The sequence below is a fragment of the Tinamus guttatus genome, unplaced genomic scaffold (genome assembly GCF_059628265.1).
Source record: "Tinamus guttatus ecotype Peru unplaced genomic scaffold, ASM5962826v1 Tinamus_guttatus_pri_ptg000030l, whole genome shotgun sequence".
Taxonomy (NCBI): domain Eukaryota; kingdom Metazoa; phylum Chordata; class Aves; order Tinamiformes; family Tinamidae; genus Tinamus; species Tinamus guttatus.
In genome coordinates, this window is record NW_028288564.1 from 3,446,025 (window position 1) to 3,472,758 (window position 26,734).

Consider the following 26,734-nt stretch of genomic DNA (forward strand, 5'->3'; position numbering starts at 1 on the left):
TATGGCTTCTTCAAGCGCAATGCAACCTTGAGTTCCAGACTTTTTCTAGCAGAAACTCTTGCTAAAAGAAAGCTCTTACATTCACAGGAATACAGTTCTGGTAGCACCAATGAAAACTTTTTAAATTGCAACTGTGAACAGATATTCCCTACCATGAATGAATCTGAATATTATCATGATCTTGTCAAGGATCCTTTCCAGCTCTTCATCCGTTGCTTCTTTATTACCAGCTCTTAATTTGGAATCCACGTATTTCGCTACAAATAAAACAAAAAAGTTTAGGAGTTTAAAGCAGCCACTCTAAAAAATCACCAACTCAGGTGCCCCCAACCCAATCTGAAAATATCTGCATATTGCAATATGGTCTAAGTGCTACATTTTCTGTTTTCCCATCTCTGCGTTCAATGATATTAGAGAGTCTCACTGCACTACTGCACAGAATGGAGAAACATTACAAAAGGAACTGACCAAGAAAAAGATGAATAAAACAAAAGCAGTAAAATTTACACATTAAAAGTTCCCAGTTTTTATGTACAGTCACTGCAAGCACATTACTTGTTAACAGACAATGCTTTGGAATTGTAAAATGCATATGAATGTATTTTATGAGAAACAGAAACAAACAACACAGAGGACTCTCTTTTTGCAGACCTTTACCACGCTCCCCTGTACGCTATGGGCATACCACAATGTAAACAGAAGCAATGCTTTCAACTTAGTAGCTTCTGAATGCCAGAAATAAGGTTAAGCCAGGAGTCTAAGCTCAATATTTCTTAAGCCACACCAGCATCCCTACACCAACTTCTACTGGGGTAAGGAGCAAACCACTGCAACAGCTGAAGCATCACGATCCACAAATGATAGCAGGCCGTACTGTGGCTTTAATCTACATCAGTCGGCTCATGCAACTTGTCCTTCTTAAAGTTGGTTTTATAAGGAAGCCAATGAGTAAGCTAAATAGGCAAGAAGAATTCACAGAGGTTTTAAAAAACCCACAACCTAAGAGCAACAGCCTCTGCTAATGCAAACTGCCACAGCTTCACTGGTGGCATGAAAAATAAGAGCCAGAGAGCTTTAGCCACATCAGAGAATCTCAAAAACAGTATTTTTAAATAGGATTTTTATTACTATTATTTTCTGCCTTAATGAGCACTAGTGCTCTCTTTAGGGCACTCAAAAGAAAATTCTCTCTTCAACCTCCTTACATCAGGAGGCTTTTTAAAACCGCTGTTCTTCCAACTTCAGCCCTGGGAGAGACAGAACTTCCTTCTCCTTTCCAACAGAGGTGCAAAATAATGTTATCTGAAGAACTCCTCTATGCCTCTAAGCAAAATCATTTCCAGTTTTATTTTTTTTTATTTTTTTGCCATAGCCACTCTTCTCCCCGCTCCGTCTTGTACCCCCACGCAGGGCTCCTCCAAGGGGAGGCATCCCGCACGCCCCTGTTACACCAGCACACTCAGCAGCAGCACCTTACCATGCTTTCTACAGATTTTGGAAATATTTTACAGAAAAAAAATATATATATTTGTGTACCTATCAATTCTGCAGGCTTATTTGGTCTCTTGTTGATAAACGTTTCAAAGGATTCCTTCATCAAGTTTATGAATTTCTCATTTTTCTGAAAGCACACTTCTATGATATGGTCCACTTTATCCTTAAAATCTAGTAGCTCTTGCACCATATCCTTGTCTTTTTCAGGATTAACCACTATTGTTGTCCCAAAGTTCTGTAAAACAAACACTTTTGATAATAAAATACTTCAGAGTACTACCTAGTTTCAAGTTTAAAATGAAAACCCAGACATATTAATGGATTTCAAACATCAGTGTTTGGTTTAAAAATTATATACATTTAAGACAAAAGCTAAACAAAAATGCACAGTAGACATAACTATGATGTACAAATTTACAGTTAAATACAGAACTACATGATTTATGAAAAAGAAAGTATGTGAAAAGTGACTCAAGAACATTAAGTAAGGAAAACTTTTTCTTAAATCCACTCGATAGCTCTATCGACAGAAATAGGTGGCTACGATTAACGTAACTCCAAGATTTTTCTCTCTCAATAAAGGATATGGGGAAAAAAAAAAAAAAAAAAAAGGTTAAACAACCTTTTCCCTTGTGCAAGAAGAAGAAACCAGACTTTCCTCTCTTTTTTGTACCTATTGTACCTATGTTTACTGCTTTAAAATTAGAAATGTTAATACCATTTGTCTATTGAACCAAAACAGCCTGTAAGGAAGTATTTCAACCTGTCGGACAATTTCCAATGACTTATTAGCATTGATCACTGCCCTAGGCAGCATGATGCACTTCCCAAGCTGAGAAAGAGGAACATCTACACAGTAACAGCAGAACATTATTTCATCAGCATATTTTCATAAACTAAAGTGTAGCCACAATAGTTGAGTAGAAAGGGGAAAATTCCTCAAAAACTCAGTTGCCAGTTTAATATTTAATTATAAGCTGCAATCTTTCGTTGAGATGGTTCTCAAGACACATTGTTCTGAGCGCACCAAGACAAAGATAAGGTTGACAAATGTTGCCATGCTCAGCATCTGTATCTTGCACTTAGTACAAATTCCATTTCATTAACAGAGTATCTGGATGTCTCACAATCTCCATCACTAACGTTCAAAAGTCACCCAAACAGAGAGTGAGGTGACACGTCTGAAATCATAAGAAGGTGGATACAGTAGAGCACAGAACTTCAGCACAGGACTTCATCTCTCTTTATATACTTTTTCTTACACTGGCACACATGCTAAAATTTATGCTCACAAAGCTCTATTTCAGTATGTTTTGGCACAAAGAATGTTGCTGGAAAGGAGAGGATTTTCTGATCCTCAGAACACACTTTCTATCTTTCTGAAGATGTATTAAAAGTTTTCTTAAAAATAAAGCCATAAAGGGTCAGACTCTGAGAGGTGTAAGGCCTGATGAGCCAACCTAGTGGTTTGCTGCTGCTGAAAGGTGAGATCTGGTCTCCCTTCCCACAGATTTATGGGTATAAACTAAAACACAGTTAGTTCCATTTCCATATGAGGAAGAACTTCTTTCCTGTGAGGGTGACAGAGCACTGGAACAGGCTGCCCAGGGAGGTTGTGGAGTCTCCTTCTCTGGAGATCTTCAAAACCCGCCTGGATGCCACCCTGTGCCACGTGCTCTGGGTGTCCCTGCTGGAGCAGGGGGGTTGGACTAGATGATCTCTAGAGGTGCCTTCCAACCTCAACCATTCTGGGATTCTGTGAGTTTTCTGCCTGCCTGAGCTCCTGCTTCTTTCCTTGGACCAGCAAAAACACCCTTCTTAACTCACTACCCTGAGAACAAACTGACCTTGCCCAGGTACTGCATTAAAATAGATCAGAAAAGAGTCTATGGAGCGACAGGCAGCACAAGGATTGTGATCTGGGAGCAAGGAAGGAAAAAGACCTTCTCTTCTGAGCCGTGTCCAGTTGGCTCAGCTGGGTAAAGACCCACAGACTGCACAGGGGACACTACGCGACGCTGCCGAGCCAGTTCCATCTTGGTGCTTGTGCGGAGGACACTGTTCCCTGCTGCCGTGCGCTGCACACTCCAGATGTGGGCACACAGAAAAGTCCTGTCTAAAAAGAACTGATGCTGCACACTTAGCCCTGAAGGCAGATATGCAGAAATGGAGAATTCAGGAAAGAATTACCACGTCAAGATTTATCAGCACAAGAGAGAAATATCGTGTGTGAAGCTTCATTGCTTTCCTCTTACAAGAGCACCAGAGCATGAATTCTCTGGGGCAGCATCCTTCATGCATTTTGCTTAGCATATCTGCCTCGCAAAACAAACCAGAAATCTCTCAGAAACTACTTTGGGAATGGATAATTTTCAAGAGGAACATTCCTTTTGAAATAGCTTAAACATTCATCTTATTAACTGTACTGGCATGGATTGGTGCCATGTAGCACTACAAAGCTGTAGTAGAACAGCAGGACTCTCGAGGTTCCACTGGCTTTGCAGATATGCAACTACCTGACCGTGTTTGAACCAAAACACAATACACACTACAATCCAGCATACTCTAAATACATGTGCATGCATCTCGATTTAAAAACAAACCAAACCAAAATAACCAAAATAAAGAACACAACTTCCAAGCAACAATTTAAAATCCAATATAAGTGCTGCCATTGCCAACTTGCCTTGTCAAGTAAGTTTTACTGAGGAGGGATAAAAAGGCCCCCTTATTTATTTAAAACAGCATTTTGATGCATACAGCATAACAATGTATTGTTCACTTTTGACAGAGTAAATATATGCCAATAGCATATATTTTGAAAGTAGTACGAGATCTCCAAAATACCTTGATGTATTCACTCCAGTGCTGCAAAAGGATCTGCTGCCCGCCTTTTACTCGGCTGAATAACTGATATGTCTGAGTCAAATCTGATATTCTGTTTTCATCAAGCAGGTTATCAAGCCCTAAAAAATAAAATCAGGAAAAAAAAGAAAAAAAAAGCAAATTTGAATATAGTTTCGTAAATACAGTTAGAAAAAAAATCTCTACAAAACACCCCAAAAGACTCCAATAGTTATGTTTTCAAGACTAAAATTCCTGAAAGCAAGTGCTCACAGTTAGCATATCCCCCTTACTTAAAATGACTGAAGTAACTTATGGTATAATATTTCAAACAGCGAAACTACTTCAGTTGAAGTACCTTACCCACAAGCTGCTGAGTATAAGCCTTTTGCAGAATGTTTACGAAAAACACTTGATTTTGAAGATACAGGTTTATCACGAGATCGCATAGAACCTCCAAAGAAGATCAGAAATCAGTAAGCTAAGGGAACTGTCCCAAATCTGAAGTAGGAAAAGATGCATCCTTTGCAAGATTTCCTCTGTGAGGCACGCTGAGCCACGTTTTTGGATTACAAACGTGTGCAATAGGCGACACTCATGCTGATGTACTAGCATGTGATTACCAATTTCTTACAGGCAGTTTTTGCCTTTGTCATTCTAAATGAAAATAGGTCTTACACTAATGAATGGAGAAGCAAAAAGCTCAAGGAAAAATCTGAAGCATATCACAACTACCTCTACACTTTTATATTTGAGAGTATGATGAATTTAGTCCCAATGTAATCAGAGATGCATTGTCTTGTGTTGGTGGCAGAGGCTTCACTAACATTGAAGGACATCAAAGGTTTACAGCAGTTTAAAATGCAGAAAGCTCCATTTTACACAAGCTGACAAAGTACATCAGTGTACCTGACAGTGCTCTACTTCATACAAAAAATATACTTCGCGAATTGCAAATTTAAAATGGTAGTAGATTACAAATGGTTTCCAATCACTGCCAAATTTCCCCATTTTCTAATTTATTCTTCAGACTAACAATATTTTTCACTATCTGTTATAACTTATTTACCTTTTTGGGAGAGCAACCAATGTTCAGGAATTATGCCAGGTAAACTGTCACACACACTTGAACATTAGTGCGATAGATATACTCCAAAATTATGTAAGACAGACAGACTGAAGTCTTGAATAGATGTGACCAATGTTCTTTTGGCATTGAATAGAGGATTAAGCAATGCCCATGTCACCACATTCAAGTGTTACTTCCTACTTATTTCAGAGATCAACCTGCCCTTTAGCTTTACTCAGTGAAGGAAGAACATCTTTCAGCTTGCAATCTCTCCTGCATAATGATCAGGTAAAGGAAAAACAGTTAAACAGAGTAACTGCTTTGTTACAACCTAGTTGATAAAGTTTAAACTTACTTCATGCTCTGGCATATTTGTCTTAATTGAACGATTTAAATTCTGTCACAGAGTTGTCAGATGAAAAAAAGCCAAGTTCTCTGACACAAGGTATCCCACAAGTTCCAGAAAGCACTACTATAGTGCTTGGAAAATGTTTCTATACTCACAAAAAAATAACCAGTACCTAGTCAATGGCAGTTGTAATAATACAAGAGGAAGAGTTTCTCATATGTACTCTGCATTTGCAGGCTTTACTTTTTTTTCCCTTTATCAAACTGACTACATCACATGCCTTCTCCTAAGGAACAAAACTACAAAAGGCAGCGTCTTCTTCTACTTGCACTGAACACTAGGATGTTATAAATGGATACAGTGTATCCTGGATCAAATGAATGCAAAAAGTTATGCAAATTCAGTGATGTTAGACATGCTTAATTTTAAAAGTGCAGACAGAGAATGTGAAGGCTGATCCAAAAATATTAGTCTTACAATGTAGTAACTACAAAAATGCACTACTCTCTCCATATTTACATGAACAGCAAATATACATTATAAACCAAAAAAGAGTTCAGATTAAAAAATGCATATATTTGCTGATTACAGATAAACAAATGTGCCATTACAAAAATCACTTTAAAATAAAACTTGAACAGATGAGCAAGCAAAATTGACATATATTAACAAGAAAATTAATTACCTTTACCCTTTGCTTATGATGAGCTTAAGGATAGCTAGGATCAAGTGACCATGCTTATTTTTGCAGATTTATTAAAACATTAGGACAACCTACTCCTAATGTGGTTCAAAGAAAAATATTATCTTTAAAAAGGAGGCATGGAAGAAATGAAAGGGATATGTATAACACCCTCAAAATATCAACAAGCATGAACACAATGAAGCTTGAAGATACCAGAACACCAGGTTTTCATGGGACAGCCTCAGCCAACCAACTATTCATCTGCCAACATGATAATGTCAACACGATTTGTGGAAGATAAGGCAGAAATAGGTAGGAAGGGCTGGGAGAAATACATCTGTTTTGCAGCACTAAAGAAAACAAACATATAAGGATGATTTTCTACAAAATTTAACACCTGAAAGACAGCTAATGCAGAAAAAGGGAAGTATCAAAGTATTTAAAAATCAAGGAGTAATGGCCAAGCTCAGAAACTCAGTAAAAGAAGAAAATAAAAAAAAAATAAAAGTCAAGAAGAAGAAATAGATATTTGAAGGCACTGACATCTGAGTAAGGACTTTCTAAGCAGATTATTTCAAATTGGAAATTGTCTTATAGAAGGCAAAATACAGATAAAATCTTACGAAGTACATTGCCTTGGTACTTTCTCAGTTCCAGTTCATGACCCTTGAGGTATATGATCAGAAGGATACATGAAGCTATCACAATTGAGGTGTGTGCTTTGTGTAAAAAAAAGCTATGACAATAAATGCAGCTCTCATTTGGAAATTTATACAGTTCTAGAAAATTAGCAGTTCTAGCTTTAATTCCTAAGCCCGCTGCTGGGAGTCAAAGGAAATTTAGAGGACTTAGCATCCTTTACAAATATGAAGTTACATTTCAGCTTTATGTTCTCCCATACACAACTTACTTGGCATGGTGGCTTTAATTATTTTATTGAAGCGGCTTTCTTCATCTGTGGAAGTCTCTTCCGTGGCTAACACACTTCATTAAATAAAGCTGTCTCTGATTATTACAGAATATGAGAATCACAGAATGCTTAAGGTTGGAAGGGACGGCTAGAGATCATCTAGTCCAACCTCCTGGTCCAGCAGGGACACCTAGAGCACGTGGCACAGGGTGGCATTCAGGCAGGTTTTGAAGATCTCCATAGAAGGAGACTCCACAGCCTCTCTGGGCAGCCTGTTCCAGGGCTCTGTCACCCTCACAGTAAAGAAGTTTCCCTTTTTTCCAAACCAAGCTTTGTTTCAGTTTTAGCTTCTTGTCCTGTTTCCTGGCATATGTGAAAATAGTCTGGCTCCATCCTCTTGACAACCTCCCTTCAGATATTTGTAAACATTGGTAACATGCTCTCAGCCTTCTCTCCTTCACAGACCCAGCTTGCTTCACCTTTCCTCATATGAGAGATGGCCCAGTCCCCTTAATCATCTTCACAGCCCTATGCTGAACTCTCTCCAGTAGCTTCCTGTCCCTCTTGTCCTGGGGAGCCCAGAACTGCGCACAATACTCCGGGTGTGGCCTCACCAGAGCTGAGCAGAGGGGCAGGATCCCCTCCTTGGCCTGCTGGCATCGCTCCTCCTGATGCAGCACAGGACACCACTGACCTTCTTAGCTACAATGGCACACGGCTGCCTCATGGTCAGCTTGTTGTCCACCAGGCCTCCCAAGTCCTTGTCTGCAGAGCAGCTTTCCAGCAAGTCAGTCACCAACCTGCACTGGTGCCTGGGGTTATTCCTCCCCACGTCCAGGCCTCTGCATTTCCCTTTACTGAACCTCATGAGGTTCCCTTTGCCCATCTCTCCAGCCTGTCCAAGTGTCTCTAAATGGAGGCCCTCTGGGATATCAGCCACTCCTCACCATTTTGTGTCACCAGTAAACTTGACGAGGAGGCACTCTGTCCTTCATCCAGGCCACTGATGAACAAGTTGAACAGGACTGAACCCAATATTGATCCTGGGGGACACCACTAGCTACATGCCTCCAAATAGACCTTGTATCACTGATCACAAACCTCTGAGCTCTGTCATTCAGCAAGTTTGCAAGCCACCTCACTGTCTGCACATCTAGTCCCTACTTGGAGCTTGCCTGCGAGAATCATCTGGGAGACAGTGTCAAAAGCCTTGCTAAAGTCAAGGCAGACACCATTCACTGCTCTCCCCTCATCTCCCCAGCCACTTAGCCCAGAGAAGGCTATCACTTTGGTTAAGCATGATTTCCCCTTAGAGAATCCATGCTGACTACTCTTGATCACCTGCTTATTCTTCACATGCTTGGTGATGGCGTCCAGGATGAGTTGTTCCATCGGCTTTCCAAGGATGGAAGTGAGGCTGACTGTCCCAGGGCTGCCTACGTCCTCCTTCTTGCTCTTTTGGAATCCTAGAGCAGTATTTGCATTCTTCCAGCCCTCAGGTCCTCTCTAAGACCTTTCAAAGGTATCAAGAGTGGCCTAGCAATGACATTAGCCCAGCTTCCCATCAGGGCTCATAGGTTTGTGGAGCTTTTATTTAACATATTATATTAATTTTTAAAAATATACCTTTTTGCAAAATAGCTGATAAGTGTTCTCCTAGTAGTTGTTTCTCCACGCAGGCAATCAGTGGTTTCCTAAATAAGGCAAGAAAAGTATATTAGAAGTACTAGAGTATAAGCAAACAGCCACCCATTGCAGCATACTTGCTAATAGCTTACATTATTATATTTCTTTTTCATTATTCATATTTCATTATTGTATTTAATTATGCTCTGCACAAATTAATGACAAGAACACCGTGTATGTAATAAAACAAGTTTTCAGTAATAAAAAGCAAATTCTTATCCATCAGAAGAGAAGCTTAGCTATCAAAAAACTGTAAAAATGTCTCAAAAAAGTGAATTTGACTGGAAAAATACTAAACCAAAGAGCTTGAATATCAAAGCAATAAAACACACACTTGTGATGTTCACAAGTCAAACTTGCGTGAAATTGTACTATACAGCTATGTAAGTAAAAACTGAACTAGAACCACACGTCACTTCATGCACTAACACTTTAAGTTTGACTTTGAATTCTCCTTACTTTCACTAACAGTGAAACACTTTGATGCATTCAATTTAGATTTGACCAAGAAATAACAGTAAGTTTTGCTTTAAGTCTTTTACAGACTAGTAGAATAAAAAAAAAAGTCTAAAGTGCAAGGGGATAACTGTTAGATCTCAGTTTTATTATTGTTTACCATATGTCAGCAAAAGGAAAAGTCAAAAGGAACTGACTGATCACTTCCCCTTCCAACACAAGGCCTGGCATCATAAATGGCAGTATCAAGTGCCAGGCTTAAAATAAAGTGATCTATCATCCAGGGGCTACTGCAAGGTTGAGCTCCTTGCCAACCATGTCATAGGTGGAAAAGTTAGTGTGGAGCCCAGGGGAGATGTCACCAGCATTTCAAAGCGATTCACTAGGTAATATCGAACAGAAAAGCTACATCAGGTTCAGAAAATCACCTGAGGTGAAAACAGGCAGAAGCTAGAAGAGTAAGAGAGGATGGTATCAGATATACTTACTCTACTCTTACTTTCCCTGTGCAGTCACAAAATATTAATTAGACCTTTATTCTGAACAGGTAAGGCCATTTTTATGTTTACTTGCATGTACCCTGAAACATCCAACTACTGCCATCTACAGCTGCTCTCTCCAACACTGGAAGGATTCAAGGTTAAATAATTCCCTTTGTCCTAGAAGACATATTGTACCTACGTAGGAAGTATGGATTATTGCTCTGCTTGAGACCGAGTAGTGCACTGTTTCCTGGCAAACAGACAGAGGCAACAACTTCATCTTGATCGCTAGCTGACAAGCCAGCCTAAACAAACCTCCCGTGTATCACTTCCATCTCGGTTCAAGCTAGCAACCAAGTCTAGCATCCTTACTGCTCTTCACACATACACAGAGAGATAGTGTGACCTGGAGACAACTCAAGGACTGCACCTTTAGGAATTGCTTTTTCTTAATCTAAGGAAATGAAACTAGTGCAAAACCTTCTAAAAGTAAGTTTTTAGCCTTTGAATAAGGACTACATTCAAAGCAACGACCCCCTGTATATCTAGACACAGTAGAAATAATAAATCAACTTGTTTTTTTATTTAAATGGTAAGCAAATATATATACCTACATATACACGCTTTAACTCTATGCACAGGAATAGTTCCATAATATTTTAATGGGGCTGATTTTGGTTGAAAAAGCTAGGCACCCTGCAAATGGCATTTGCAGAAAGATTGATATTAAAATATGCACCAACACCTACAAAGCATGTGTTAGTGTTATATTTACACACTATTATTATATATGTATGCACATATGGAAAAAATCAGTAAGTTAAAAAGATTTTTATTCAATATTATCCTTTTAACATTCAATAGAATACCAATAGAATTTAATGCCAATGTCATTTAGATAAATGGGAGGAAAAAAAAAAGTTATTCTAAGACAATTCTAATTGGCTATGGTCTTAAATAAAAAGATATGGCAGCAACTTACTGCAGGTCAAGTGGTTTTATAGCCTGTCAGGAAAACCTCTCCTTCCTGAGGTGTTCTTATCCCAGCATAAAACTCACACCAGTTTACACCCAAGTGAAAGAAAGAACAAGCTGCCCTGCACAATACTGGGGTAGTAGCTACAGCAAAGCTCATCTACTGTAAATCCACATCCTGCCTACCCATAAGTACACTTCCCGCTCTCTACCCTATGTCAATATTTAACAACTATTTTGCCTAATGACTCTTCCCCTCCTTCAAGTGGTTTGTGGTTAAGCTTATTAGCAGCACGTGAACGGTTAGGAACGGCTACTACTTTGATAATGCGAATTTGGGTTATTACGTAAGATTTTGCTCTTTTTACTTTATACTGAGACATCTTTCCGGAAAGGTTTATTTCCTCCCACTAAAAACGAACAAAACAAACCTGAATTAGAAGCACTGTCAACAAAATGTTTGTAAAATAGTATGGAAATAATCTCTGTTTCGCTACCTGTGTGGATAATCACACTGAATAAAGGATGCTTGACTTATACCAAGAACAACAAAGCTTGCACTCACTGTGTGCTATGGTCTAAATATGTTATTACTCTGTCTCCTTCTTCTTCTAAACGTTTATTAACATGGTGAAGATACTCTGGGACCTAGCAAGACAAGAAAATGCCAAGTTCAACAGTTAAATATAAAAATATGAATGGCAGATAATCTTGTTGCATGACAACTACTTTAAACGACAAATTTATACAGAGTATGAATCAGGATTATTCCACCATAATTTAAATATATATTGTATAATCCATAGTTTTATTAATCAATGTTACATCATATCAGAAGTGTTACAAGCATACTCATTAGAATATTACGATACAAGCTGACAGAAAGGCACAAAAATTTGAGGATTTTTGGGAGGAAATGATTTTTTTTCCTCAAAATCTCCATGGGTTCAGCTAGCCCCTAAAAAATCACAGGGCCGAGTTTCAGGTGGTAGGAACCACATAGCTGTGCTAATTCAGTGACAGTTTCTCCAGCCGGGCATCTAATCTTATAAAGTGTAAGCACATATTACAACATAGGTAATTCAAGATCCAAATGGCCAAAACACACAGGCATGTATATATGTACACATATGTATACATGTATATGTGTATATATGTGCAAATACACATACACATATATGTGCATGTGAAGATACATGTACTTTCAAACCATTTATAAATTAGGGCCTTATTCCTTTTGTTTCCACCTCAAGTCCAAGGGGAATTCCATTGAATGAGGTGAGTGAAACAGGATTAAACACAAAAATCCACCTCAGTGCAATGTAAACATGTTTTCAGTGTGTTCTAATTTACAGTTTCGGAATTATCCTCATTTACAGGCTGCCCACTTGCACTGCATGATTTTATCTCAAGAGCACAGAAAATAAAAATCTCATGTCTGCTTATTTAATAAGCAGTAAAACAGCAAAATAAATACTACAAAAAAAGTTGCTTAATCGGGTTTTAAACACAAAGTAGAACGGCACTGACAGACAAATCACAGCGCTCAGACAGAATACTCTGATGGCATACTTTTAAGCTTTGCGTGCACATGCATTTCCTGGTAGTGTGTCTTTAGCTACACAGAATATCACTGAGTTTCTCCAATATTAAACACATATTTAAAACTCTAAGGCAAACTGGATTCTGTTCTTCCATTAGGTACAATACTGTGGTTCCCACACAAGTCTGTGGATGTGTGTGCCCAGCTGGCAGTGAAATTCATTTAACATTAACACCCTATGGCGCTACAAAGGGTTCTCCCCTGATTCCATAGCAAATTAAACTAATACAGAAGCACTTCACCATAGCAGGCACTTACCTCTCTTTCTTGCATTAATCTTTGGCCCTCTGCAGCATATAAGCAATTTGTCTCCTCCAAAAACCTCTGTTCAAACGATTCTTTATAAACCTGTTCAATAAATGATTTACATTAAGTTGCCATTATCAGTAGCATATTTTTAAATGCCAGACATACAGGACAAGCAATATCTCAAGAACGCCCACAGCTATGAAGAAGTGTGAGATTAACATTATTATATAAACACAGACATTCCTCGTTTACCACTAGCTTTAGAATGACTGAGATCAATGCTGGCTTCACAAATCAGCAATAGCGCATTTCAGTCATCATTAGATTGTCTAAATAGACAGGCTTCTATTTAAGATGCCCAGAGCAACACCAGCACCCAAAAGAACAGCTCAGTAAGAGCATCCAGTCCTCCTCAGCTCAAGATTCCTGGTGGTAATTTTGTGGCAAAGATAATATTCCAATTAGTGGCACAAATCAGATAACTCCTGTCAGTAACAATTCTTCAGAACAATACTGACATACTAGTTTAGGTCAGCCAGGTTTATCTTAGAGGCCTTAAAGAAAAACGTATTATACCAAAGAAAGTGAACTCCCTTTCTCTGGTGAAGGAACAAGATGTTGTGCTAAAAAAGGGTACCAAGAACAATCAAAAACACACACAAAAAAAACTTCTGTGTAATGATTTATATTGTTTAAGCACAGATGGGAGATAAGTTAGAAGAGATTTACTATAAATAATATGTAGAAATATATTGTAACATACATGTAAAACAGTTCAAGCAGCCTGAAGACGGAAGCTTAGGAATAACATGTAAATAAAGGGACAGATGGGAGTGGGGAGGAAGTACGGTACTTGAAGGAGGTGGAAGAATAAGAAAAAATACTTTCTCTAAAAGATAAGACTCAAAGTCATCATTACCTTCTCACTCATATTTCTTATGGATTTTTAAAAGTTTGTGTTTTTCAATGCTTCAAACTTAAAAACGCTCAGCAAGCATTCTGAGTGCAATTGTTCACTTATTCAGTACCACGAGGCTCAATACCTCACCCTTCCACTCTCTACAGTAGCTCCATGTTCAATAGGATCAAATTTCAAATTTTGTTCATTACCCTCCTTCCCTTCAGAACAACTGGAGCAACCTTAGAGACTATACATTAACATGACAATGTGCGAAACTGATATAATACCACATAAACCTCTAGAACAAGAAACATCTTAGAATAAGATTAATGTGAGCAGGAACCGACTTTCTGTAGCAGGACCTCAGCTACATAGGTATAAATCATAAATTTATAAAATTAAATTATAAATCTAAAATAAATAATATTTATAAGATAAATTATAAATAAATTAGGGGTATAAACAAATTACGGGTATAAACTGGAGGTGGAACTTCCTGTGTTTCGTATTAGGATGAACTTCTTTCCTGTGAGGGTGACAGAGCACTGGAACAGGCTGCCCAGAGAGGTTGTGGAGTCTCCTCCTCTGGAGATCTTCCAAACCCGCCTGGATGCCACCCTGTGCCACGTGCTCTAGGTGTCCCTGCTGGAGCAGAGAAGTTGATCTCTATAGAGGTCCCTTCCAACCTCAGCCATTCTGGGATTCTGTGTGTATAATTCCCTAAAATACAGGGGTGAATAGAAGCATAACTGTTTTTAAATGAAGTTCAAAATTTGCTTATTGAATTCATCCTTTGCCAGAAGCTAAGCTAACTTCTCTGAGACGCAGAGATCCTTGACTGTAGGACCTTACAGGATTACATCTCTACCTCCCTATAGCTAGGGATACGATAAAAGAACAGGTCAAAGTACATTAGGTTACCTAGTGCAGAGAGAAAATTACATTTCTGAACCAAAGAAGGAGGCGGCACACCTATATCCAGTTCTGTGAGAAGGATATAATAACGGAGAATTAATCCCTCTACTTTGCAAACTACATTGCTGAATGGATAATGGTAAAAAATGTCAGGATCTTCAAAAAGAAAAGAATGGAGGCATCTAGAAAAAAAATGGCAAATAAGGGAAAAAATCGGAATAACACACAAATCATTTCATCTAGCATGCAAAATTATTACTGTATGATCTGAAAAAATCATTAACAAAATTTTTTCTTTGCTCTCAAACAGAATAGTTAGCTATTAATATTTCTGGTATCTTAGAAACAGTTATGGATGAAAAAGTCAGGAGGGTTAACATAAAAGGCAGAAACTCAAGCAGGCTGCCTGACTACAAAGGGCTATTTATCAGTCTTCTATGAAGTCTACTGCCTCCGACACTTTTTTAAACCTTACTCTATTTCAAAATGTACATCACCTGAGAACAGAGTGAGCTAAACCCTCGGTAAGAAAAGACAGCCTGTAAGTTTTACCACACACCACACACAAAGGCTGCAATGTTCACCAGAGGCCAAAATACACCAGAGTCAAAAGAACATTTAATATTTTGTTTGGTAGCTTCTCAGGTATTGTAAGGGAAAATACCATTAAGTTATAGACTGACCACATCAGACCGAAAATGATTGCCTGTAGTTTGCATTTTGTTCCATCCGTGGCTGTTGTACTAAGAGCTCATCAACATGGCCATGTTTTTGTGGTACAGTCCCATGATTTGCACTATGAAAAGCCTTTTTACAGTGATGACGGTGGTTCATTTTTGCTGCTACAGTTCCCCTACACTACAATTAAAAAATGCTCAAGACAATATATCATTCATATTAAAAGACTTCCAAACCAGTTATTTAAGATCAGTAGGCCACTACCTCAGCTAAGAAAACAGGAAAATAAAGAAGTCTCACTTAAAAACACAGAATGAAAGATTGTGCACAGTGCAGAGAAAAGGGAGCTGCTTCTTAATCTAATAGCTGGATTTTGCATCACGTTTGCTAGCAGATTAAAAGGATCTGTGTCGAACAGCCATACTAGGCAAGCCCCAAGTCTGTTTCTCAAGGCAGTCATTCCCAGCAAAGCCTGCTGCACTCACCTGCAGGTCAGAGAGCATGCTTAACAAACTGCGCAGCAAACTTCTGTCCACAGCCTCACCACTTCGTTCTCGTTCAATCAGCAAGAGGATTCCATCAATAGTCTTGTTTTGAACTTGTTTATCACTAATAACGTGATTCCTAAATAATTCTAGCCCCATATCCCTGCATGAATATTGAAAATGAATAAATCAGTTTAAGTTTGCATGCTCCAAAGATGTTTCATTTGTAAAATCTGTATCTTAGTTTGAGGAAAAAATATATACATTTAATACACACACACGCACTACAGAAAGCGAGAATATATTAATGGTTTATATATTTCCTTTTAGACTGTCCACTAAGAAAACTATGGTAAGATTTACTATAAAAATACCAGGCTCTATACTACAAGATGCATATGGTTCAGCTGAAAACAATGAACAGTCTGTCTGTATTTCACACAATAGACTGTATCATTTCCTTTTATTAAAAAAATTATCACTATAAAAAAATACAAATCTGAACATACATTTTAGCATAAGATTCCCAAGTATCAATCTACATGTAATTTATCAAGAGCATGAATTCTGTATATTTAGGAGCTTATGATCACCTACATCACATTTATGTTTCATACTCAGATGATGCGGAAGGTGCCTCTGTGTCTCACCATAAACAAGCCAATTGTTAAATGTCATCTTGGCCAGGGAAAACAGAGGAACTATAGATAAAACTTGTTTCCTACAGCTTCTTCATACCTGTCAGGTTAAATGGTAGTTTCAGAGTGTGAGGGGGGGAAAACAAAGATGCAACATATGACTAGTCTCCTTTGATGACACATAGTAAATGGAAGCTTAAGACAGCAAAAAAAGATTCTTTTGAGTAAGGACCAGAAAAAGATGAAGGAAAATTACCGCAGAGGTCAGGAAAAAAAAAAAAAAAAAAAAAGACTTCATGTTCCATAGAACTAGCTGGATGCAGGAGAGGGATGCCAGACGTGAAAAGTGCAAGGGACTCTTGCGAGCCCCAAAGTAACTAAGGCAGGAAAAAGGCATGTTGGCATTTTATCTACATGTTTCATTGCCTTAGACTGAGTAATTATATCAGAAAGTTTTGTTGAAAAAGTGGGGGGGGCATTATTTGCTTTAGTGATATAAAATTATCCTCAGCAGGGAATCTGAAAACCAGGTACCCAAAGTTATGGGCATCATTAAGGTTATGGGCAGGCTTAAAGTACAGGAGGATCTGGGGTTGCTGACCTTAATCTCAAAGCTCTGAGCCATGGGTTTCAGCTCTGAGAGGCCTGCATTGGAAAGACGATCTGCATCTCGTGAATATACCTAACAATTAAAAAAAATCTCAGAGCAAGAAGTCAAAGCTTGGATTCTGTCAGAATCAGGAGCACCTAAAGTAATGCTGACCCATCACTGAGGCCAACACAGTATCCGAAGGCGCCTTCCCATATGGACTGCTTCACCTAAGCTGTAACATTACAAATTTATATATGCCCTAACTTCTGAGCACATGCTTACTGAGCTTGTTGTCCTTACACTGTACAAGGAATATTCTTGGAGAAGGAGGAAATGACGCATACATACAGAGTCATACAAAATTCCATAAATTAACAGAAAATTTTGTAGAACTACTACACCATTCAAAAAGTAAAATAAACGAAAAACTTTTATAAATACAATAACATATTCAAACTCTAAAAATTACAAAGGAATACTTACTCAGATACCTACCATATAGAAGGCAACATTGAATTCTGAAGTACATATGTGCGATCCAAAAATAAGAAAATACTTCTGATCATGATCTGAAAAATCAGGAATTACAGAAAAAAAAAAAAACTTTCACCAACACACGGCATTTTATAAATATAAAGTAACTTTTGGAAAGTTACACCACATACACACATACCTTGGTTGTTGATGTACCTACTCTCATCTTTGGATGATTTATATAGCTGCTGCTATGTAATTTATTGCTGTTAATAATGCCTAGGCACCATGACTAATCAGCACTACCAAGTACATCCTGGACAGTCTCCAAATTCACAAACATAAACTGAATTATTAGCCTTTTATGAGATCTAATGCATTGAAATACATTAGCCCTTCAAGCAGTAGCACGGAGACTTTCAGTAAACACACTGAAATACCTGCTGTCTTGCTTTTTAAAGGAGATGTTTTAAGCAGAGGTAGTTATGAGTAATGCAGTAGAAGTTTTCATAGGGAAAGTTCATGGCCAAAATTTATGAGATAGAGTCTTCTCCCTTACAGGAGAATCTATAAAATTATCGTTTTCTTCATTAAGAATGGTGGGGGAGTGGAATTTCTTGTTAGCTTCTCACTCCTCCTCATCCAAAATCCAATCCGAATTATGTTCGTACAGAAGCTCCCCAGCTTTCAGTTCAGCTGGAGCAACACAGGCTGCTGCCACAGTTCTGGGCCAGCTACAGCGACTTCTATCCTCAAGTGTTCACCTGCTGCCCCCTCAAAGGTTTCTGCCTTTCCCTTGGATGCTTGTGAAGCAGTTCTTAAGCCAATGCAGCTCCTAGCCAAGCATATTAAAACAAAATAGCAATAACATCGATTTTTTCCTTTCCTGACTTTTTCCACTTTTTTATTTCAGATTAAAAGCACATCCCTCTGACCATCCCCCTCAGGAGAGAAGGGTATTTCCAGGAATGAAAATGAAAATTCAGCTATTTTGGGCTTCTGTAATCAAAGCAAAATGCAATTAAGACTCTCCTTTAAAAATGCTGTTCTAGAATTATGATAATGCATTTTTAAAGGGACAATACCATGAATTCTTTCTGAAACTTTCTGAAACTTTCTATAACTTTATTCACTGTGGAGGCAGAGGACAGGAAGCGGTAAAAGAGAGACTTAAAACTTTTTTTTGTTTTGTTTTAATTTCCTATCCCTTAACCCTACAATCAGGATATTCACCTCTGCCTTGCAAAAGGAAGAAGCCACAAATAATCCAGCTGTTCGGGCTATCTAAAAGTAAAGATTAGGACTCTTCAATTATTTAAAGTTACAAGCAGTAAACAGTTTCAGCATAGTCAAGTTAGCTTTTCTTTCCACTCCTGAAGAACGGGAGGTGTCTATACATTTTTTTTTTCAGTGATATTTCACCAAAATGAAAGCTATGAGAGGCAAATTGGACAAGTCAGCAGGAAACAGTTTCCAACAGCCAGTGGCCACCCACCCCTACTCCCTGAAAAAAGGAAGTAAAAATATATGCTGAAATTTGGAGAAGGAGATACAACATGGTCCCAAAATAAAAAACTGCCTTTTTGCCAAGCCCCACATGCCAGGAATATGCATTCTGTACAGTCACTTGGCTTACCATTTGTCTGCAATGATCTTGCCAGCATTTATTTATCTTCCTTAAAAATAAAAGGCTATCCAGAGAATCTGTACAGCATCTATTAAGGAAATAATTTTGCCAGTAACTTTGGGGACTAAATTCGGGAGATGACCTTTGCCAGCACGTCTGCCCAGGGATACAGCAGCGTTCCTGGGACTGGCCCCGGGGAAATGGTTAACTGCAAGACTGGTGCCCAGCAGAAGGGCTGGCACTTCTTCAAAAAGCCTCCCTATGTTCTCAAGCAGTAACACCCGCTGCTCTTCAGTAACACCATCTAGCGGCTGCGCTGCCTCAATTCAATACAGATTTCAGTAAGAAATCCCAACAGTGTCAAAAAAACACCTCATCACCAGCTGAGGCTGCACTGAAAGGTTTATTTTCTTTGCTTAGGTAGTTCGCACTGTGCACAATGGGAGTGACCCTGATCGTTACTGAAAGCAGTTACTGTTTTAACTGTTCCACTGTAAATCCAAACTCTGATCTTTTCATACACGTTTCCAGGTCTTCCTGAGTAAACTATGAAGTTTTCTTCATGCCACAACAGATTTGATTGTTATTTATGCTTTCAGAACTCTAATATATCCTATGAGGAAATCCAGACATGGTTTTACCTCCCTTTCACATACAGCATCATCTTTAATCAACTCTGGACAAATCTGATTATCCTAATCTCACATCCCTGGGACATGAAATGGCATACCTGTAAAATACAAAACTCTCAACTCTCCGAATTATCAGTTCTATCAGAGACAAAAGAAACCCCAAGGTTTTAAAGCATAAGTTTTAAAACATTTCTTTAGAGGATCAGTTGAATTCTGCTAAGCAGGGGAGCAAAACTGACTGCTTTCAGCTGACTAAAGAATTCAGTTCTCAATTCTCTGTTTAAGAGACTACTGTACACTCAGTCAGAAAGTCTGCTCTGGATCAGACATAATAATATCCTTTTTAGATGGATGAGATTTTAAATACATCACATTAAATACCATTGAAAAATCAGCTGCCTAATTAAAAGGTGAATTCACAGTGCTGATTTATGCACCAATGTTCTCTATAGGCCAAGGAGAAGCCAAACACTAACTGGGATTCCCAACAACATACATGCTGGGACTAAATCAGCTAATAAATAAAAATAAATAAATAAACAGCAAGAGGAAGGGAGCGAGCAAGGGCACGCAAGCAATTCATCTTCTTTAGGAGTGTGGGCCTTCATCTGGAGAACAAAGTGAACTGAGAAACAGAATCACAGTCCAAGGCACAGTTAAGGTTTCCACCTAGGGTTCCTTCTAGGGTTCCCCAGCTTCTTTCTATTTTAACCAATCATTTTCTGATTGAAAAAAAAAACACATTCAGGGTTATCTTAAGATAAATCTTAAGCTCTTTCCAACTTTGGAGCTCTCCCTCATGAGCAGGGGATACTTTCAGGTGGATGGTAAATAGGTTATCACTTGCACATATTCAACACAACACTAAGAAACATAGCTTAACATGCCCAGCTACAAATTATGGTTCATTCATATAGTGAAGCCAGAGACCTTTTCAGCCATTCTGCTAGTGAAGTAGAAACCTTCCAAGGTGCAAATGTTCCTAAAGGAATTGCTGAATGCATCCCTTATTCACTATTATTAGTCAAACAGATGGATTTATCTTATATTCAATATTCTTGGTATGGAAGACACACATTGCTGCTGTTGAAAATTACTGTGTTTTTTTTTGTGGTCTGTTTTTACTATTGGTGTTGGAAGCATCTCTACATTACAAACTGAACTACTTACCTGCCTTCCTCCTCCTTCTCCACCTGCCCCTCCCCCCTAAAAACGAACAAACAACCAACAACAAAAAAATTTGCTGTTAACATTCTGGAGATTTAACATTCATAGTACTAGTGAAATCTTGTAGGTTAGGTGTAAAATTCAAGTTTTTATTAAAACAATGACAAAATTGTTATTGACATGCAATATCAATATGCAATATAAGTGTACCTATTTGTACACAAAAAGTTACTCCCCCATTAAAGTCGAGCATGACTGATTTGGAGTTACAAGTTCAGGGAAGAACTACTTAACACCCTCGCAAACATCTGTGTAATTAAAAAAGAATTATTTTTAAAAATGATGTAAATACTTTTCCAGCTAGCTCTGTGCACAAGAAAAGGATATTCTCTGAATTGAAGGATTTGTGCTTTCACATGATCTTCACAGACTTGTCGCAGCTGTTTGTACAGTGTAGCAGACACTTTATAAGAACAAAGGTTTTCAACAGCCTAAAAAACAGCAGAAAAAGATTATAAACGAGACAGGAGAAGGGGGGAAAAAAAAAAAACATATTTTTGTTCCAGTGTAACCAAAACCAACAAAAAAAGTTTGAGTTATCTTTCTATGCGCCAAACAAAACTTATTAAAATGAAATTAGCCAGCTACAAAGAAAAAAAAGTTCTTATGAAATTTTTCTTTTTGGCTCCTTCTTACATTGTCAGATTTTATCTAAAAATAAGGTTCACCTTTACTATCTGGGTCATTTTTCTAGACATGTGTTACAAGCATTTTCCCCCAGTGAACACTGTTCAACAGTTGAACTCTTACAGTAGGTCTATTTTGTACCTTTCCCAGGCACACACAGACTTCTAATTCATTCATATCAAATAGTTTAATTTCTTTTCTTAATAAGTTTAGGGGTGAATTATTGCTGAACGTTGTCATATTGCAGCATTGTTACAGATTAACTGCTTAATCACTAAGCATTTTCCCCACAGACATTTAAATAAGTAGATTTCCAGCTTTCACATCCCTCAGTTGAGGTGCAAAGAACACCCAAGCTAAACATTTTAACAGTAAATCTCAATTATAAATAGATATAGCTACTGTCTTGTCATTTTATTAACTTATTTCTTCCAAAACATTTCCACTGGTCATACATGAGCGATTAAATAAGTCAACCGAGGAAAGAATAAAAGCATTAACTTTTAAACAAAGACTTGAATTGACTTACTGGGACCTCACAATATTTAGCTGAGGATTTATCCGCAGCTGATTAAGAACTCCAGTTCTGCTCCAAAGCAAACACTCCTTTAGCCATGACGTTAACATAAGCTGAGCTGCTACGTAGGCGATTCAGACTATGCTAAGACACCTCTGGACAGCTACAGAAGACTGTTGTTCAACTATGCAGCAATTGCGTTGTCTTATGCTAACATTTTTTCCCTCACAAGGAACTCAGTGAGAACGCCAAAGAGAAAATGTATCTTGTTTGATATCACTGCCTATATTTAGTCTGTTCCAGGCGTGCTTTGTGCACTGTATTTCAATAAATTATTTTATTAATAGACAAAAGCATCTAAAGTGAATCACAATGAAGAGAGCCAAACGTTTTGAGAACTGTAATATTCACAGTTAAGTTTTCTTGGCCAATCGGTGCCAGTCATCTCTTTCTTTAACTTCACCTCAACTTTATTCTATGAGAGGATATTGAAAAGAACCCTGCATAACACTCAAAGCACTGTTTCGTTTGGGCAACTGAAAGTGACCCACTTTGCTTGAGAGGATTTATAGTGTCCTATTTTGTTGATGAGTTTGGTGACAGCATCAACGGACACGGAACAAGTTTCAACATTTTCCAAATGTCTTGGTTTTCAAACAGCCTCCCTCAAATTTTAGCTTTGAGACTTTATTTCTTTGTATGTATGCAATACGAAATGTTCTGCTGCCTAACGCTCACACGTAAGCCTTTGCCAAAGTACCAGTGAAGGTTCCTCATTCCATTTCCGTATAAAAGGACACAAACACTCCTGCTAGGCATGGCGAGAAGGGAGGGAGGGAGAGAGGAATGGCTCGCTCGCTCTTAGGCACTGGTACTAGCTTAACATGTACCTCAAACTGTACCTACAAACTTTATCAGCTTTGTACCTGCTCTAACTTGCTGCTGCTTTCCTGGGGGAGGAGGTGGTTTAACATGACCTAATAATTTCTCTCTTCTTCAGCCTTCATTTTATTCAGATTTTTTTTGCCATCTGTCTTTCTGAAGGAGCATGAGTTGACTTTAATCCATCGTTCACACAATTAGTTTGGAAAACAGCTACAATCATTGTCACATTCACAGTGATGTAACATGCAAAATACCACTGACTCTCAGCTACGCAAATCTAGTAAAAGGTGGATTTCAAACCACCCCTTTAATGGCTTATTTTAAGTAGTCTTCTCTTTCTCTGTTTTAGCCTGCAAATAACTGCTACTATTTATATTTTTCCCCTGTAGCTTCTTACATCCTAAAGAGTTTATCTTCCAAAACACAGAAACTGAAACTGCTCCCCAGAGGAATTACCCCATGGGTAATTCTAACCTACTTCATGCCACTTTATTTAAACGCTTATCAACTAGTGGCTTCATCAATTTTGATGCAGTATCTTAAAAAGTAACTAATAACTCTTATTATTTCCCTTCATTACTACAACTTTTTCTTTCCTATTCCATTTTATATCCTCAAGAAAGGCAATATCACCCCATCTCAATTTATTTTATTACCCTTCTGCAAAGGTAGTTTCCCTTTTCCATCATTTTTGTCACTCATTTAGTTCTCAACTTGGCCTTCCCCCCGCCCCCCTCAAAGGCCCCAGTTTCGCTTTCCAATTGAATACAAGCCACTTTTATCAAAATTTTTGCAAACTACCACCAATCCTAGGCATCATTTCTGCATTAGGAGAAGAAAATTAACTGTTGCCCTCCAGCTGCTCACTGACTACATTCCTGCTAGGCACCTTCATGCTTTATTCCATGCTGCTGGCAATGCTTAGAAAGGAGCATCCTTCCAACATGCCCCAGAGCCTGGTCATTGTTTTTCACTCCTCCTTCAGCTACCAATGCCAAAGCAGTTCAAAAAAGTTCAAAAGCAGGTTGGTGTACCAGTCTGCTCACCACACGTGAGTCTTGTGCGCCTCTCACTTCCTCTCCAAACAGCAGATCAAGGAACGCATAAAGCAGCCCCGATCGTTAGATGTGCACACAAAAATACACCCCTGTGGACTCTGTGCTCACTATTACGCTGATAACAATGATCTTTAAGTCCAGAGCAAGACGCTGTACTTGGTCTTTTTAACTTTGGCAGGACAGTAGGTAGCTGTGCACAGATAAACTCACATTCACTAGTCACTGTGCAGGAATCTTTCTGATTTGCACCACTGCCTGACATATTATTGAACTGGCCTTATAATGCGCAGCTCTTGCAAATGAGCATGCAAACAGAAAAAAAAAGGGAGCACCTGAAATCTCCCTCTTCTGCCAGAACTCAACTTGACAGTTTCAGCCCTGAAATTACTATAATCTCATTTCTGAGCCTGAAAATAAGTTAGGTACATTTCAAAGTATCTACATATTTTTACTTAGTCACAAAAAACAGTATTTTTCAAATGCTGAGTTTAAATGCATAAAATGTGTTACATAACTCAAACTTAGAAAATTTTAAAATAATAATAGATGAGTAAACCACAGCCAAAATATTTCAAAGCATCAAATTATATGAAGTTAATATAGATTTACTTAATCAGTCATTTTACATCTATGGATTATATATCTTAACTAATCATAGAAAAAAAAGTTTAGCCAGCTTTCAAATTTATGCTGATTTCTTTGAGGACCAGATTTATCCTCCTTCATAGCCTACATTTTCCAAAAAAACAAACCTACCTCTGCTACACATTTTGAAGATTTTTTATTGTAATATTAATGTCTTAAGTCTTGATCTGATAACGAGATTCACACCTGCAGATTAACTACAAAAATCTGCACCCAAAAGAAAACCTTGTAGTCAATTTCAATTATGTAACCCGAACTACAGTATCAGCAGTTTTTTTATACCTATACTATTGTTGTACTAAAGTTGCATAACTCAAAGAATACACTTAAATAAAGCATAAATGGAGAAAATGAAAGGAAGATATCTCTCAATCCTATTTCTTTTTCTTACACTTCCTATCCACTATTTAGTACTTTAGCTCTTCCAGACGTGATTTTTTTACCACTTTAACAGAAAAAATTAAGACACTGGTTCTTTCAAAAATGTAATGGTAAGTTGAACCAAAGGTGAACTGATATCTTTTGGACAATCATACTTAAGCGGGCAAAAAACTAATAACAACAACAACCTATAGGGTAAACTTTTTTAAAACCTAATTATTATTTAAAACAGCATTTATTTTAACATTTACTGTTTAGTGGAGACCAAAGCATATATGGAAGATAAGTCCTTATAAAAGATACGTCTGCATAACCAAGTGAGAGTAACATCCTGTTTTCAGTATCCCGAGTTGCAGAGTTTGGGAGGGACTGACACTTCAATCTCAGCTCTGGCCAGACCCAGCTTTCCACGCCTCCCAGTACAACTTGCTTTTACATGAGCTCAGACCCTGCTAGTTTCTCCTGGGACATGAAAGCCAAGTGCAAGAAGCCTAGAAACAGAACACCAAGGAAGCTGCTTGGAGCATACAACCCACTTTTAGCAAATTGAGACACACTGTATTAAAACTGTGAGTCTCAAAGTGGTTATTTCCTGCCTGTTACAATAAACTTGAAACCCTATGTATCTTACCTGGTAGAGCTCTTCAAGGTTGTACTTAATAGAAATGCTACTCTGTATTGCTCCCACTGCTTCGTGAAGTTTCTGCCATGTGTCCTGAGTATAATTATCTGGTAATTTGGGTCTTTCTGTGAGAGAGGAGGGAAAAAAAAAAAAGGCAGTCAAAGCCTAACCAAGGAATGGATAAAGGTAGCAATCCTGTTTCCCACGTGCTTTATTCAATTCCACACAGTGATGTTTTGCTCCCTCATTTAAGACTGCAGTAGTAGCCACCAGCTTGCCGAGCCCTGGCGCACGCGTGGGCTCCGTGGACCCAGCGCGAAGGGCAGTGGGCACCGCAGCTGGCGACGCCGCTGCACCCAGCGCAGGCGTCAGAGCAAAACGAGCGTTCGACCCAGACGACTGCGCTGCTGGCGTTTGTCGGTTTGGGGGTTATTTTTACACTTTCTGCAAGACAACTCTTATGCTGCTCTGACTAACGAGCGGTGTCGCCACCGTGGCTTCTACCCTCTCTTCCTGGGAGCCCTCGTCGCGCCTGTCTACGCCCACGGGCGCCCGGGCCTCCCGCGGGGCGCTCGGGTCGCGGCGCTGACGCCTCCAGAAACGCGTACGGGCTCCGCGCCCGCCCCCCGCCTGGGCCCGGCGCCCTCCGCCACGGCGGACCGCGGCGAACGCGGCTCGGGGCAGGGCCGGCCGACGGCGCGGCCCGCGGCGGGGGCAGCGGCGCTGGCACCTGCCGGCCCCGCACCCACCTCTGAAGTTCTTGATCACGAGTTTCTTGGAGGAGGCGGTCGCGCTGCCGCCGCCTCCTCCTCCTCCCGCCGCTGCGGCGGCGCGGCTGGCGGCGGCGAGCGAGGCGGGCTTGGTGAGCCCGTTCGTGTGTCCCACCAGGGCCGACAAGTGCGGCTTCTTCTGCGCCTCGTCCGCCATCTCCGCCCCGGGCGCCGTGTCCGGCCGGGGCCGGGCGCTGCGCTGGGGCCGCCCGCGTCCCCGCCTCCGCTCCCGCCTCCTCCGCCGCCCGGCCCTGCCCG

General features: G+C 39.2%; 1 protein-coding gene across 2 annotated transcripts in view; it reads right to left on the bottom strand.

Annotated features, from left to right (window-relative positions):
* Positions 1-26,678, bottom strand: part of CUL4A (cullin 4A) — a 40,510-nt gene extending 13,832 nt beyond the window's left edge. Inside the window, exons 1-12 of one of the 2 annotated variants that reach the window (XM_088530216.1) lie at positions 26,456-26,678; positions 25,716-25,831; positions 21,298-21,402; positions 19,122-19,190; positions 17,507-17,580; positions 15,782-15,944; positions 12,812-12,901; positions 11,516-11,598; positions 8,978-9,045; positions 4,342-4,460; positions 1,537-1,729; positions 153-257 (exon numbers count right to left, since the gene is read on the bottom strand). In XM_088530216.1, the coding sequence (XP_088386342.1) occupies positions 153-257; positions 1,537-1,729; positions 4,342-4,460; positions 8,978-9,045; positions 11,516-11,598; positions 12,812-12,901; positions 15,782-15,944; positions 17,507-17,580; positions 19,122-19,190; positions 21,298-21,402; positions 25,716-25,831; positions 26,456-26,633 (1,363 nt within the window). In that variant the 5' untranslated portion in view covers positions 26,634-26,678. Of the gene's footprint in view, positions 1-152; positions 258-1,536; positions 1,730-4,341; positions 4,461-8,977; positions 9,046-11,515; positions 11,599-12,811; positions 12,902-15,781; positions 15,945-17,020; positions 17,040-17,506; positions 17,581-19,121; positions 19,191-21,297; positions 21,403-25,715; positions 25,832-26,455 lie in introns of those variants that run through there. The other variant, XM_088530223.1, reaches the window with a different exon arrangement.
* Between the last annotated feature and the right edge of the window lie 56 nt (positions 26,679-26,734).